The 14,371-nt window shown below is 43.6% G+C and overlaps 1 protein-coding gene across 1 annotated transcript in view; it reads left to right on the forward strand.

Annotated features, from left to right (window-relative positions):
- gabbr2 (gamma-aminobutyric acid (GABA) B receptor, 2) overlaps positions 1–14,371 on the forward strand; it is a 163,065-nt gene that overhangs the window by 140,579 nt on the left and 8,115 nt on the right. Inside the window, exons 14-17 of the mRNA XM_070985260.1 lie at positions 10,604–10,714; positions 12,869–13,093; positions 13,299–13,481; positions 14,158–14,287. Coding sequence (XP_070841361.1) covers positions 10,604–10,714; positions 12,869–13,093; positions 13,299–13,481; positions 14,158–14,287 — 649 coding nt within the window. The remainder of the gene's footprint in view (positions 1–10,603; positions 10,715–12,868; positions 13,094–13,298; positions 13,482–14,157; positions 14,288–14,371) is intronic.

Genomic DNA, 14,371 nt, shown 5'->3' on the forward strand with positions numbered 1-14,371 from the left:
AATCCTGATTATGGTCCTTCATATAAAGAGTGGCACCTGAGTGTTAAAAGGTGTGTGTTTGTGTGGACTGGATGGTTTAATTTTCCTTAGTTAATGGGGAGGGGCATGGGTGTGGAAAATGTAATGTAATGTGGTCATTGAAGCATCTGGCTGCACATTCACACTGGGCAAAGCTGAAACCACATGCCAGAGAACAAACATTATGGCAATGTGTCGCCATATCCTGCTGTAAAAATGAGTTGGGATCATAAACATCTACTGCAGCTTAAGCTGCCATAATCCATATTTTCATACAACCCATGCAGAAATGAGATAGCAACATAATTCACAATATAATCATGTGTGATTAATAACACTGACATGCACAGATGGACCTGTTGTGTGATTGAGGCTAGCTGGCCTTTGGCATTTAGTGCTAACAAACTATCACAAGCAGTCAAATCATTTAAGAGGTGTTTGTGTTTTACAACACCAACAGCTCGATAAAACTCGAGCTTTGTTATATTTCTTCAGAGAACTCTTGTGGGGACAAATATGTGAGACGTTCCCACTGGCTATTAAGCAAAAATAAAGTAGGACGTTTTTAAAAAAGTGGAAGCTGGCACAAGTAAGCACACTTTTTCATCAAGGCTAATTGACGGCCTGTGACTTTCCGTCAAGATCTGAATAACTACGGAGTTTTCCACAACTCTGTACAAACCCTGAGGAGGAAGTCCATCATGTACCAGTCTACCTCCAAAGAAATGTACCCTCCTCCCTGCAGTATACAGATCTCATTCACAGCATTATACTGCCTCCCAAGAAATATACCTAACCCCCCAGCACTGTACATTCTTTCATAATGATGTACTCACTTCCTCTGTAACTGTGCCAACAATGACATAAGGCGGTTACACTTACACCCAACATACAGCCCTAAGCTACGCAGTGTGCAGATGGGAGCTTTGATGAAAGCTTGCATGATGACAGGGAGTTGTGTTAAAGAATAGCAGCCATAAACGCAGTTGGAGCCTACGATAACGAAAAAGCCTTAGCTCGCAATATAGCAGACTGCCAGGCTATACCACAGCATTTGCATATTCTAATGAGCTCAATGTTCAGGGTTAGCCGCTTACACTAATGACGCGTTTAGCTCTTAATAAATCAGTTAAGGCAGCTCCCTGCTGGAGCCTAGGGAGCTGCACCCGCATGTGTATGGTGTGTGTGCGCATGTGTGTGTCGATCTTGCTGTGTGCATAGTTCATTGTGATGTAGATTTGTGTGCCATTATGCTGGAATTTTGTGAGAATGCACAAGTGAGTTAATATGTCTGCTTGTGAGCACAAACCTACTTGTTTCTGTTGTTGTGCCCGTGCCAGCATGCATGTGTTTTGTGTGTGTGTTTGTGTGTTTTTATGAGCTTTGGCATGTGTAAAATGGGGTAGTAGCCTCTGCTCTGTTACTTTGAAGTGTCTTCTTTTGAAGTTGTGTAGTTAAACAGAAAAAAAATCTGTTGTGTTTCTCCACCTTTTCCCGCTCAACTTGAAAACATTCACCTGTCTTGTACTGTTGTACTCACGTCAGATTTCATCATACCTTTGACTGATTATTCTTGTGACGCGCGTCTCTCAACCGACATGTAACTGTAATATAAATAACAAGAAGGGTTATGGGAGAAACCCGTTATGCTCTGATGAAGAACATTCTTTGGTACCACTTCCTGTGTCGCAGTGTGGGGGCTTCCTCTGCTGATGGTGCTGTCAGGAACACAGTAACTGAAGCGCTCCGCAGGGCATTTTATCGCTGAAGTGGGAATCCAACACTCTACTGTTTTCTTTGCAAGTGGGACAATTCATGAGACATTAACTTCACGTCGATCGGATGCCAGCGAAGCCACTGAAATGTCACTCTCAGGTAAAATGGGAGACTTGACGCGTACGCTGACACATCAAGAGCAATTTAATGGTTCAGAATGAAGCATGCTGAGCAATCGCTACTGGAAGCAGGAGAGGAAACAAGGATGGGCTCCTGTGGTCACAGACAATCATCAGTGAATCCTGAGCCAGCTGTTAATTTCCCTGCATGAAGCTCCGGTTTGTTTCCAGTGTTTGGGCGCTGCCAGGTCAGCTAGCTGTCTGAACAGCATGGCGTCAGTCCTTTGTCAGAACAGTACTGTGGCATTTTCTTGCAGAGGGAGGAGTAACAGGAAAAAAGCATCCTTTCACTCTTTCATCATGCCACTGCCAATTTGGCCCAGTGGCGGTTAGAAGGTCGTTGGGCCGCGGTCCTATCACAAGGATTAGTCCTCAAATGGGATTACAGGCTCATTTGAAAAAAGGAAGAAGAAGGGGGGGGGGGATGCTCAAGCAAGCAAGAGAGCAGAAATATTTAAATGCAGACAGACACATTCAAGTAAAAGAGATCATTTTATCATCATTAGTGGGGAAGAGGAAAGGAGGGGGAGGAGACTCTTAAGAGGGATGGAAATTGTATGGTGAGATGTGAATTTTGTAGTTTAATGAAGATTAAAGATTTAAAGATTTGCAAGAGTGTGTGTCTGTGTGTATGGAGAACTGGCACAGAGAACAGTGCAATTATGTTTCATTTATTTCTTTTTTTGAGGGTTTTATCTTGTCTTTATTTTTTTCTCTGTCCTCTCTTTCTTTCCGCCTCTCCCTCATTCTCTCTCTCTTAAGTGAGCCAGAATAATATCTGTGAAGATTCACTGGAGTGGAATATCCTGGTCACCCATCCGCTGTGACTAGGACACTACAGTAAAACACACACACACACACATACTGATAGATTGTGTTCTCACACACACAGTGAAGTGGGATGGCTGAGATCCACATGGCTTGGAGTGCCAGCGGCGTCTTGCTGCCCTGCCACCATGGCCCCTCTGCATGTAGGTCAGCCTCAGCCGGCGGCACGCCACCCTTACCCTCCTTTCCTCCCTCTCTCCCTCTGCTCCCTCCCTCACACCCTCCTCCCTCACTTCTTCCAGCTCTTCCTCAATGGGCTTCTTCCTCTTTTCCTTCCTGTCATTTCTCTTTCTACAGCAAGGCTATTCAACTAGACCTTCAGTGCATACAGCATATGAATTTTAAAATCTCTGTGGGTCTTAATAAAGTAGAAAAAGGGAAAATCATAAGTTAACGTCATTTTGCTTCTTCCGTAGATGTACAGTGGGCCTATTGTTTTGACTTTGCAAGAAAATTGCAAAAATCTCTAAATTGTCATCTTTAAATGAGCTAAGAAAAACCCTGTTCACAGTTTAGTGTCAGTGTATTTTTTTGATATGTTCCACTATTTATTTAGTGGAATATCATTAAGTGATGGAATCAGGTGCTTTGCTGTTCCAGCGCACACAGCCCAGAATCAGGCACGGATACAAGGTCCTTTAATAATCTCATCACCTCAGTGGGGAGGCTGAGGTTGACAAACTGGGAGGCAGAGCTGGTTTTAAACATTAGCGTCATTCAACTCTATTTATTGCAGCAGGTGAGAAGCAGATGAAGTTGCACGATGTGTGAGAGTGATGCAGGTTGCTGTTGATCCCTCCTCTGTACCTTTGTGGCCGTGCTTACTGTAAGTCGTTCAGCATCGCAGATTCATCGTGTTTATACGACATTTGAAGCTGCTATCTGCTGTTGTTTTACATAAAAAAAAGATTGTGTTTAGCTGACATGCCACTGATGATAATGTCCATACTATGAAGGTGTGAATGAATGAAATTAATGAAAGCTTGTAATTGCCATATCGAGGCATTGTCCCCTATGTACTATTCATAAGGAGTACATAATCATTAAATATACGATTTAACCAGGTCCTACAATATAGTAGTACATGGATAAAAGCATATCTTTAAGTGTTTATTAATGTATGGTATTTGTCAACAATTATCATCATCAGTCATTTTTAATCTGTTAATGCCTCTACAGTACTTATGGCTGCCCCCAGGGGGAGTTATAGTTACATACTGCTTAGCAATGCTAAACAGGCGTAGAAGAAAAATGTCACCCCTTCGTCTTTCAAAATCAAACATTTCTCCCCAAATTGGTCCAAAGCTCTGAACTTCCAAAGTGAGTTGTAATCTGTCATCACAGATTGGACCTCAGCACACGTGCTTTGTACTGACTGAACTATCTTTTCCCGTCCAACAGTCTATTTTAACTTTCTGTGATTTAAAGTAAAAAAGCAACGTTTTGGCAACAGCTTCGGCGACAGCACTGTCCAGCCAGACTGTGCAGTGACAGAGACTACTTATTGGTTGCACATAAATTCCAGTTCCAGGCAACCATATGCATGATTAAAGGAAAAACCTGACAGAGTTTGAAAGATTTGCATCAGGGGTTGCTTTGCTTAGGCTGAGCCAGGCAGAGTTGCCTCTATGACTTTGAAATTAGGCCATCTGGGTTGTGGTTGGACATGTGTGTTAATGTCATGGTGAGCGTGCAAGAAAATATCCCCTAAATGGGTATGAACTCTTTCTTTTTGGCATCACTGGTGTCAACCACCCTGTCCAACCAGCTGAGCTAATCACCCACTGTGCACGTCTCCTATCTGTTTGTCTAAAGGCCATTACTGCTGTTCAGACTTTCACAGAGGGCTTGTGAAAACAGTGCTCGCCGCTTTTCAGATGATTTCCTACAAATTACAGCGGCATCAGGATGACTTTCATCTTCCCATCTCCTTGCCCTCTGTGCTCTTGATGTGTTTTTCTCCCCCAGCCACTCTCAACATCTCTCATCCTGGCTTTTCTACATCCCCTCATTCATTCTTTAAATACCTCCACCCTTGTAACATTCCTCTGTATACTTAATACTTGCTGTTGCCTCTCCTGCTTTCCTCACTCATTGAGACTATAAAAAAATTACTTTTGAATGACTGTGATACAGTGTACATGGTGCTACTTGGGTCTCTTCTAAAACCACTTTCAACACAAGGTTTTCCATAATATCATATTTGTCACAAGTGTAGTCTCTCACCATCCAAATAACAGTGATTACCTTCAGACAGCGGAGACAGGCTGAAAGAGACACAGGACAAATGCTAAAAATGTCTCCTTTTGCATGTATGAAAACAGTTGCTGCCACACAGGATGATGTGTTGGTGTTTGTGTGACATCTCTATCAGACAGCACTCGATCAGTGTGTTTCCCTCCCTGTCTCTATGCCCAGGCAAACAGTTGGCGGGGCTGCCACCCTGGGCACCGGCGAAACACGATGCCACCCGCTGACATTCAAAACGCCACCAGTCACCAATCAGCAAATCCAAATCTCTTATTATTATTTCATATACAATGTATGACACTATTTGCTGTTCTGGGAGAGGTCTCCAGCCTCAGCGTACCTGAATGTAAATAATTGAATCCCCGGAGTAATCACAACGCCGTCATTTTATGCACTATTTTTATGATGAAACTTTTACGATCTTCCTTGAGGACATTTTTTTTTTTCAGTGATTCCCATTTTTTCCCCGCCTGCGCTATTCTCAGTGGCTTTCCCCCATTTTTCATTTTCTCCACTTTTTTCAAAATATGATACTCCCACCAAGTCCAACGCTCCACACACCCACACACACACACACACACACACACACACCTATCTTTTGTCTCTCTCCTTCTCTCCCCCTGGTGGAATCCCCCCTCGGTTGTAATTTCCAGTGAGCGTGTTGGCGTGTTTCTGTCAGTGTTTGCCTGATAGCTCATCTATACACACACACGCTTTTCCATACGAACAAACACTAACACACACAAGCTCAGTCGTATTACGCATGTGTGCTCACAGAATGTGCAAACGTTGGCACCCACAGGGACATATGCCCGCACACACACACACACACACACACACACACACACACACACACACACACACACACACACACACACACACACACCTCTGTGTGAAGTAGCTGCAGGTGACAATGAGTGAGCTCTCCATTTCCTCCCTCACTTGTTGGCCTGTCTCTCCCTGCGCTCCACTAGGCCAGAGGCCATCATACAGTCAGAGTGGGATCCATATCCAGAAACAAGCCCTGGTAGCTGCGATTGTGCAGTCAGGGGAAAAACAACAATACAGGATGCTCTCCAGTACATGCTGTCTGTTTTTTCCACTTTGAAATGCTTCCTGGAAAGGTTTTAATGAGTGTTTGGCGAGTTGTCCGCACGTCTTATAGCAGTCATTTTCCAAAACACATCATACATTTGAGGTTTTTGAAGGTGCTGTCCTTGCTTCCAGGCTGGTTTCTGATTAATTCAGCACAGTATTTAAAATTGACTCCCAGAGACTTGAATCTCACTTGAACGTGTTCATGGTTGATTTTATTTTTGCACAGAAGTACATCATCGTTGCATGGTAACTAGAGGCGTGAGAGCTGATTGCTGAACAGCATCCCATTCTCGAGCATTGTAACAGCATCAAAGGATCGAGCCTGGAAGACAAAATAGGCAGACATGGACATTGTGAATAGGATAATGTCAGTTTTGATTAGATTTTTCAGGAGCCAACCCTCAAGCGTCAGATGTCAAAGCTTTATACCTGTGCATTCACTTGACATGCTGGGATAGTTCCTTATTTCAAGTGTAGTAAATGGGCTGAAATGAGCTCATTGGAGAAGTCGTCTCTCTCTATGTTTGTGAACCATGACGTGTTCACATAACATATCTGATCAGACCGGATCTTTACCTCCATAGCTCTTTCTGACGTATTCACTCACCGTCTGCTCTCCTTGAAGCAGTTCTTCTTCTTCACTTATCACACTTACTTTTATCTCATCTATCCTGCTTTTCCCAAGATTATTCGTTCACTTCAATTCCATCTTTCCCTCCATACTTCTTCCTCCTGTCTTCCCTCCATCCCACCCTCCGTTTCTTCCTCCCTCTTCCCTCCATCACTCCCTTCATCGCCTCATCTAGCCTCCATCTCTCCATAGACAATCTGCCAGTACTGTGCCCGCTCCAGCCCTCCCAGAGTGATCCCGTTAGACGGCTAATGCTGTGAAAAATGACAGTGAACTGGCACTTTTACTGCCATCACCACTGCTTTGGGGCCGCCTGCTGCCTACAGCCCTGTTGCCTGGCAACTCCCCAGACAGCTTCCCTCCAAAAGGAGAGCGCTCCTCTCTGCTCTGCTGCGATAGAGACCCGAGCCTAATAAGCATTATATCTCATTTTGTCTTATCATTTTGTTGTTGGTGACACAAGTTTGCTCGCAGCTGCGACTATGCAAAGAGCACTGATGCAGAATGTGTCTCTCATATTGAGTGAACAAAATGATTTGCAACAAGTGTGACTTCTTGGAGAATTGTTGTTTGAATAAGAAGCTGCTCTGCCAAAAAAACATGAACATACGGAAAGTGACAAAGATGCAGATGATGCAGTAAAACCTTTGCAGACGAAAAGAATGGAGGTGTTCTGACCCCGCTGCGGGTTTCTTGGATGAAAATATCGATCCCCCTTCTCCCATGAGTAAATCCACGAATCATTTAGCTCGTTCATTAGATAAAGAATGATGCTGCGTTATGAGTTGCTTATTGTTCTGTGTTTTTCCTTTTGCATTATTTGCTGTTTGTTGTTTTTTTCCTTTTCTCCTGTGTCCGCAGGGGAGGTGTGGTCTGGCGGTGCTGCAAGCAGCCAGCGCACCTGCTCCTCATTCCCGCTGATTTCACCTGCATTTAGGCCGCGGGGCGACTTCGCCTCGCTGCCAGATTATCTATGGTTCTTGCCTGACTTTCCAGCCATTCTCTTGTGGTTCCTAGCGTACTCTAGTCTTGTCCTTGTAGCCTTGTGCTTTCTTTGTGTCTTAGCGTTATTAGTTGGTTTTTCTTGCATCATTCTCTTAGTGGTTCCGACCTTAGTTCATTATTCCTAGTGTCTTGTCTGTTATCCTCCCCGCTCGCCACGGTGTAGTTGATTATTTAGTTTAGGGCTGATTTTGTGTTGGTTTACCTCAGGATTGTTTTTGTTATAGTGTTTGTAGTAACTTTGTTTGTAATAAAAACCGTTTGTTTTCAACGGCTCCCTTGGCTCCTGTGCTGTTTTTGTTTCTGCCTTTTTATTGGGTCCAATTCTAAATATTTTGGCGACCAGCCGTAACATGCTGCCTATTTTACAAGAGAATAGAGTTACATCTGATTTGGCAAGATAATGCACAAGATGGTAACCAGGGAAAAAATTATGATAGTATTTTCAATAAGGTGATCATAACGTGCATGTAATTTCTCTCTGTGCTTATTTAACCTTTTGTTTGCACAGAATTTCCATTTATGTGGCAGCATTCAACTCAGAGTTCTTAAAAGTGTAATGGCAATAAAAATAGCTCCAAAAAAGTATGAAAGGAAAGCCATGCCCTCAATGTTACACATTCTATGACTGTACACCACAACAACCGCAGTCCAAAGTGGCCAGCAGCTTGCAGAATGATTGTCTTCGTTCACATGAAATATGAAACTGTGTCACTTCCTGTGACCAGAGATGATTCCTGCCACCGGCTGCTGCCCAGAGACTCGGCCAAACCAGGGCACCTCATGCATTACTCATGATCTGCTCTTGCTCAGTCCCAACACATCACTTAAGTTGAAAATAGATTGGAAAATGTTTATTTCATGAAGTTACCTGTAGCTATACGACGAAAATGTCATGGCAGAGTCTCAGGATCCCTTTTTTGCACGGTGTCAACTAATTGTGGTTCCTTGTAAGAAAAATATCCCGTCTGTGCGTCATCTCTTGCCCCACTTTCCTGTGTTTCCACCTCCTTAGTGGCTTTCAAGGCAGAAACCCCTTTCTACCAGTCCTGCACCTATAGTTAGCAAGAATCCAACACTCAAGTCCCAGAATATTCACAAATATGAGTGACATGAGCCACGCGGTTGCCGCAGGAGCTCTCGTAAGGGGTTACCAGAGCGCTTTGACAAAGTGTGTGAACTCACTGCCACCGAAGCAATTCTCGCTCTTTAATGTGTCTCTGTTTTGAGACATCAGAGGTTATGAAGATCTTCGGCAGATGGTGGAAAATTTCACTCGGAGTTGTAGGGGGGTTCCGCCTGCTATGTTGTTGCAGCATGTGATGTGTAACTGCATACGTAATCCTTTGCGGGGCTGAATGTTGAAAGGGAAAGACAGCGAGTGCGGGCTGGATGAGGAACGCTGTGTGAAAGCTGTATTTCCAAGGCAGAGACATGGGAATCATAGCTTGAAAACTGTACTAAAATACACTTCAAGGATATCCAGAAATGATATGGTATCGGCCCATTTCTGCTCATCCCTGTCGGGTGAATCAGTGCAGTTCTTTAAGCACCAATTTCCTATTTTAAGTGATCATCCTATAGAGAACGACTAATGTCAATCCATCAAGGTCATAGAGGAAAGCATGAATAGCTGCAATTTCCATTAATGAGAGCTGAATGAAGACCGTGGGGGTCAAAATGACTAGTGGAGGGGGGTGTTTTACAGCACCTAGAGAGACGTGTATGCGAGTACATATGAGTGAGCTTTCAAATCTAACAAAGTACTGACTCAAAGCTAACATTTCAGTATATTCCCTCTCTTCATCTCTCCTCTTCCTGCTTTCTGCCTAAAAGGAGTTTGCTTATGAACTGAATTTCAACAAATCAAACATTATATTGTAGATGCCTGTGCACACCTACACACACAGACACACACACAGACACACACACACACACACACACACACACACACACACACACACACACACACACACACACACACACACACACACACACCATCTGCTGAGCCATTAGACTTGTCCTACTGTAAATAAGCCTGAAGAGAGACACACACACACACACACAAACACACACACCTAAGCGAGCAGCATGGCATTATGCCCAGCCTTGCCCCAGGTGTCTCAGAGTTGATATATTGGTGTGGCCTCAGATGAATTCATGCAGGGCAAACTAATGCTCTTATTAAAGGCTTTTTAAAGCAGAGAGAGTGAGCGAGGAAGAGGAGAGGTGAGGTGACGTGTTTCAGCGTATTAATATCTACCTCAGGTGCTAATTTGCCCTGTAAGTCACCTGGGTCACCAGCTGCTGAGAAAGACAAGTGGAAATGAAAAGAAAGCTGAAGAAATGAAGAGTCAGGGACTGGGTGGAGAGATAGCATGAGTGAGAGACAAGAAAGAAAGGAGGAGGTGTGAATCACATTAATGAATAAGCTTCATTAGTCGTGCCCATTAGCGTCCTAAGCACGGATTAATTTAACTTGAGCCGACTTTGGAGAAGCCCAGTGGCCATGATGGGACACAGTTTGATTACACACCTGGATGTTTGATCACTGACACCCTTCATTCTGACTAGAAGCAGACAATCTGCGTCGCTTTTGTCCCTGAATGTAAATTAGAAGACCTGCGAAGAGAAAAGTAATGTGGAAACGGTTAATTTGCTCAATGGGGATTTCTCACTTTTTCAACTGGTTTACTGGTTTTCTCTGTTTGTTTTAATGTTCCTCAAGGAAATGAAGCCTGTTTCACTCTTACTGTTCTTTTGGCACTTTGGATTATTTGTTCATCTTCCTAATTGAAAAAAATGAAAGTTTTTATCGGGGGCGTATTGGATTAAATTCTCTCTCTCTCTCTCTCTCTTCCTGTGTTTGTGTTGTCAACAGGCGGACCCCCAAGGCCGAGACATAGCCATCCGTCCCTTCTTGGAGCACTGTGAGAACACCCACATGACCATTTGGCTGGGCATCGTCTATGCCTACAAGGGACTGCTAATGGTGAGAGGAGAGAACACAAAATTTCATCATGCACTCACAGTATGGAGATGCACACAAATGCACTCTAATATGAATGCACAAATCTGCTGATGTGAATCTTAACAGCCTCATAAATGTGCATGAATGGAGCTTGATGCATTTCTATTCATATTATTCTCGCAATTTGATGCTATTTCTGTAATGTTCGGCGATATTAAACCTTGAGTATCTACTTTAGATACAGAGAAATGAAAAACACGTTTTTTAAGTTGTAATCCTGTCTCCCTGTGGTAATTATTCACCTTTCTATGGTTAGGTGTTAGATATGAGTATTTTCACATCAAAAACCACATTTGACCGTTAGCTAGTGTCTATTCTCTCATCCTTGCATGCAAGAGGACACACAGTCACAGTCTTCACCACATCATGGCCATGCAGTGAGGTGGCCGTCACTGCCCTCCTTTACACTCAGTGACATCATCAGTCTTGATACTGCCATTGGGAGTTGCCAAAGTCAGAAATGTTGCATATATAAAATAAAAATTAATGCAACTACTTAAGAATCCACTTAAAGCAATAGTTAGGCATTTTGGGAAATACCTTTATTTGCTTTCTTGCTGAGGATTAGATTTCCAGGTGCAGTCAAAACAGGAAGGACGTAGACCTTCTCTTGACTACAAAGACCTGCAAAGAGGACAGACTATACATACAAAGAAGAGACAGTCTTCATTTTCTCACAGGGTAGGATGATGTGAAGGATGCTCAGTTGGTTGCAAATGGCCACCTTGCTGCTAGATGCCACTAAATCCTCCTCGTTGGTCCTTTAAACAAACAAGTTGTGTTAAATACTGAGCATTACAGGTGCTGATAGGTGGATTTTATTACCTCCACCTTTGGATGGAATCAGGCCATCCAAAGGTTTGCACCCTGCATCCAGTCTTTTATGCGATGCTAAGCTGAGTTTAAATGCAGAGGACAGTCAGTGTGTGTATTATCACAAAGGCACTGACAGGATGACAGTGACCACCGTACATGAGACATATTGCTTTAAATAAAGTGTTAAACACGTCCACTTCCCCACCACACAGTGTGTTTTGAATCCTCCGTTAAACAGGAGCTACTGTAAATGTCTCAAACCTCATCACGTTTGTGGTGAGACGAAGGAGAAGAAGTGAGACGGAGACAGGTGGAGACGGAGCAGTAAATCATCTTAAGCAGATTGAGAGAATGCAGAGAGCGCTGGGTAAAAAATACCACCGAAAAATGTCAAAGACGGAAAGATGGAAGGAGTGAGGAAATTGTGGGGTAACAAGTGGAGGGGCTTTGTGAAATAGCAAGACAGCAACAAAGAAGCAGAGAAGTTTGCATCAAGTGATTGACAGGAGCCCACATCTGTATGAGGCATAGAGAGGGACAGCACAGCAAGAAGAAACATCAAGGTTTGAGTCATCCCTACCTCCACACATGCACGCACGTACGCACACACACACTCTCACACACACTCTCTCTCTCTCACACACACACACACACACACACACACACACACACACACACACACACACACACACACACCTGAGGCACACTAATCCTTGATGACTGCTCCTTTAATTCTGCTGCTTGTCGTTCCTCTGACTCTCATTTAGACTTCAGAATAAGCAGGCAGGCCACTTTACACAGCACACAGTGAATTATTCAGCAGGCTGCTGCAACTCTCATGTTCCACCACACAAACAGCTCACTCTAGATATACATTTTCCAAGCATGAAACCTGCTTCAGAAGGCTCTCTGTGAATGATGTTTCTTCTCCTCAAGGCTCTATCATACGATGAAGTTGATTTTTGATTTCATTTTTGATGCGTTTCTTAAACTGAAGTGAAAGGTTTCTTCCTCTCCATTAGTATTTATGAAGAACAATGAGAGCAGTGAACATCAAAAAACATTAAGATTTAATAAGTACTGCTCTATTCTCTTATACTGCTTTATTCTTTAGAAAAGAAAGAAAACTGCATGGTTTCAAAAGCTGAGGGCTGTTTTTGGCCAACTGTGTGTGCACTGACCAGGAGAAATGAGTTCAGACTTTCCATAAGCAAAATCAAATATTGCCTTCAGTTGTCCTGAAATGTCTGAGTAACATTCTCTCAAACTTCTCCAACTATTTTCACTTTTCCCTGACAGTTGTTTGGCTGTTTCCTGGCATGGGAGACCAGGAACGTGAGCATCCCTGCTCTCAACGATAGCAAGTACATCGGGATGAGTGTTTACAACGTGGGCATCATGTGCATCATCGGCGCTGCAGTGTCTTTTCTGACAAGGGACCAGCCCAATGTCCAGTTCTGCATCGTGGCACTGGTGATCATCTTTTGCAGCACCATCACGCTCTGCCTGGTCTTCGTTCCCAAGGTCAGTTTCTGTGCGAGCGAGCGCAAGTGGACAACTCTGCTTTGCCAAAAACTGGAGTGCTTAATTATCACCACATTCACTCACCACACTTCACTGAGTCCTGGAAGCTGAAAATGCAGCGTAAACAGTTATGTGTAGCTTTTTTGGCCTGTGTAGTTTCATCCCAGAGTGCAGCTGTGACTAATACCCATAACCCCTCTTCCAGTTCATCACCATGAGAACCAACCCGGATGCAGCCACCCAGAACCGGAGGTTAAAGTTCACCCAGAACCAGAAGAAGGAAGATTCCAAGACCTCCACCTCAGTCACCAGCGTCAACCAGGCGAACACTTCTCGACTGGACGGGCTTCAAACCGATAACCACCGCCTCCGCATGAGGATAACAGAGGTCTGAACCCATGATTACGCCTTTATTTTGTAGTTATTTTTTTTTGCCAGTGATTAGCATTTTACAAGACAGGGCAGTGGTGCAGTGGTGCCAGGGTTTTTAATGCAACAGTGAGGTGAATAGGAGGCTTTTAAACACAATGAAGGTGCAGTAATAGAGCAGCTAGTTCAGCAAGAGACAGGCAAGAGCAAATCATTTTAATTCACTCAACATTATTTCTTAATAAAATGTTTTTTTTCACAGCAACTCAGATCACTGTGTTGTGAGACTGAGAGATTGTGTGAGTCTTTGTGCCGCTCTGTATGTTCGCTAATACATTTCTCGTTCACTTGCACTGTCATTGAGTGACATTTGAAAAAATCCTCTGGCAATCACCTTGGCTTTGTCTCAGATCTCTCGGAGATGAATGACTGCTGTTGTCCTTGCGTTTGTTCATGATTGTGGCAAATGAGGAGCTACTCAGACACTCTTGGAGGAAAAGCAAAGCTGTTATGTCTTTGGCAGACAGCAGCCTGTTTTGACATGTAAAGAGGAGTTTGTTGTCCATAATTCAGACTCTGGGTCATTTTTTGGGTCATTTAAGTTTACTTGATCTCAGTTGTCTGAGTCTGTGTATCTATTTTGCCCACCACAGAACAGCATAAACTAATCATGTCTTTTTTTTCCGGTTAAAAAGCTGGACAAGGAGCTGGAGGAAGTGACCATGCAGCTGCAGGACACCCCAGAGAAAACGCCCTACATCAAACAGAACCATTACCCAGATGGCAACAACATCCTCAGCATACGCAACTTCACGGATGGCAAAGGTGAGAAACTGGCTGCCTGTTTCCACGTGGCCCTTTGACATACCACTCCTCAGTTTATTTCATGTGCAAAAGATGACAAAATCC

The sequence above is a fragment of the Chaetodon trifascialis genome, chromosome 17 (genome assembly GCF_039877785.1).
Source record: "Chaetodon trifascialis isolate fChaTrf1 chromosome 17, fChaTrf1.hap1, whole genome shotgun sequence".
In the NCBI taxonomy this organism is placed as follows: domain Eukaryota; kingdom Metazoa; phylum Chordata; class Actinopteri; order Chaetodontiformes; family Chaetodontidae; genus Chaetodon; species Chaetodon trifascialis.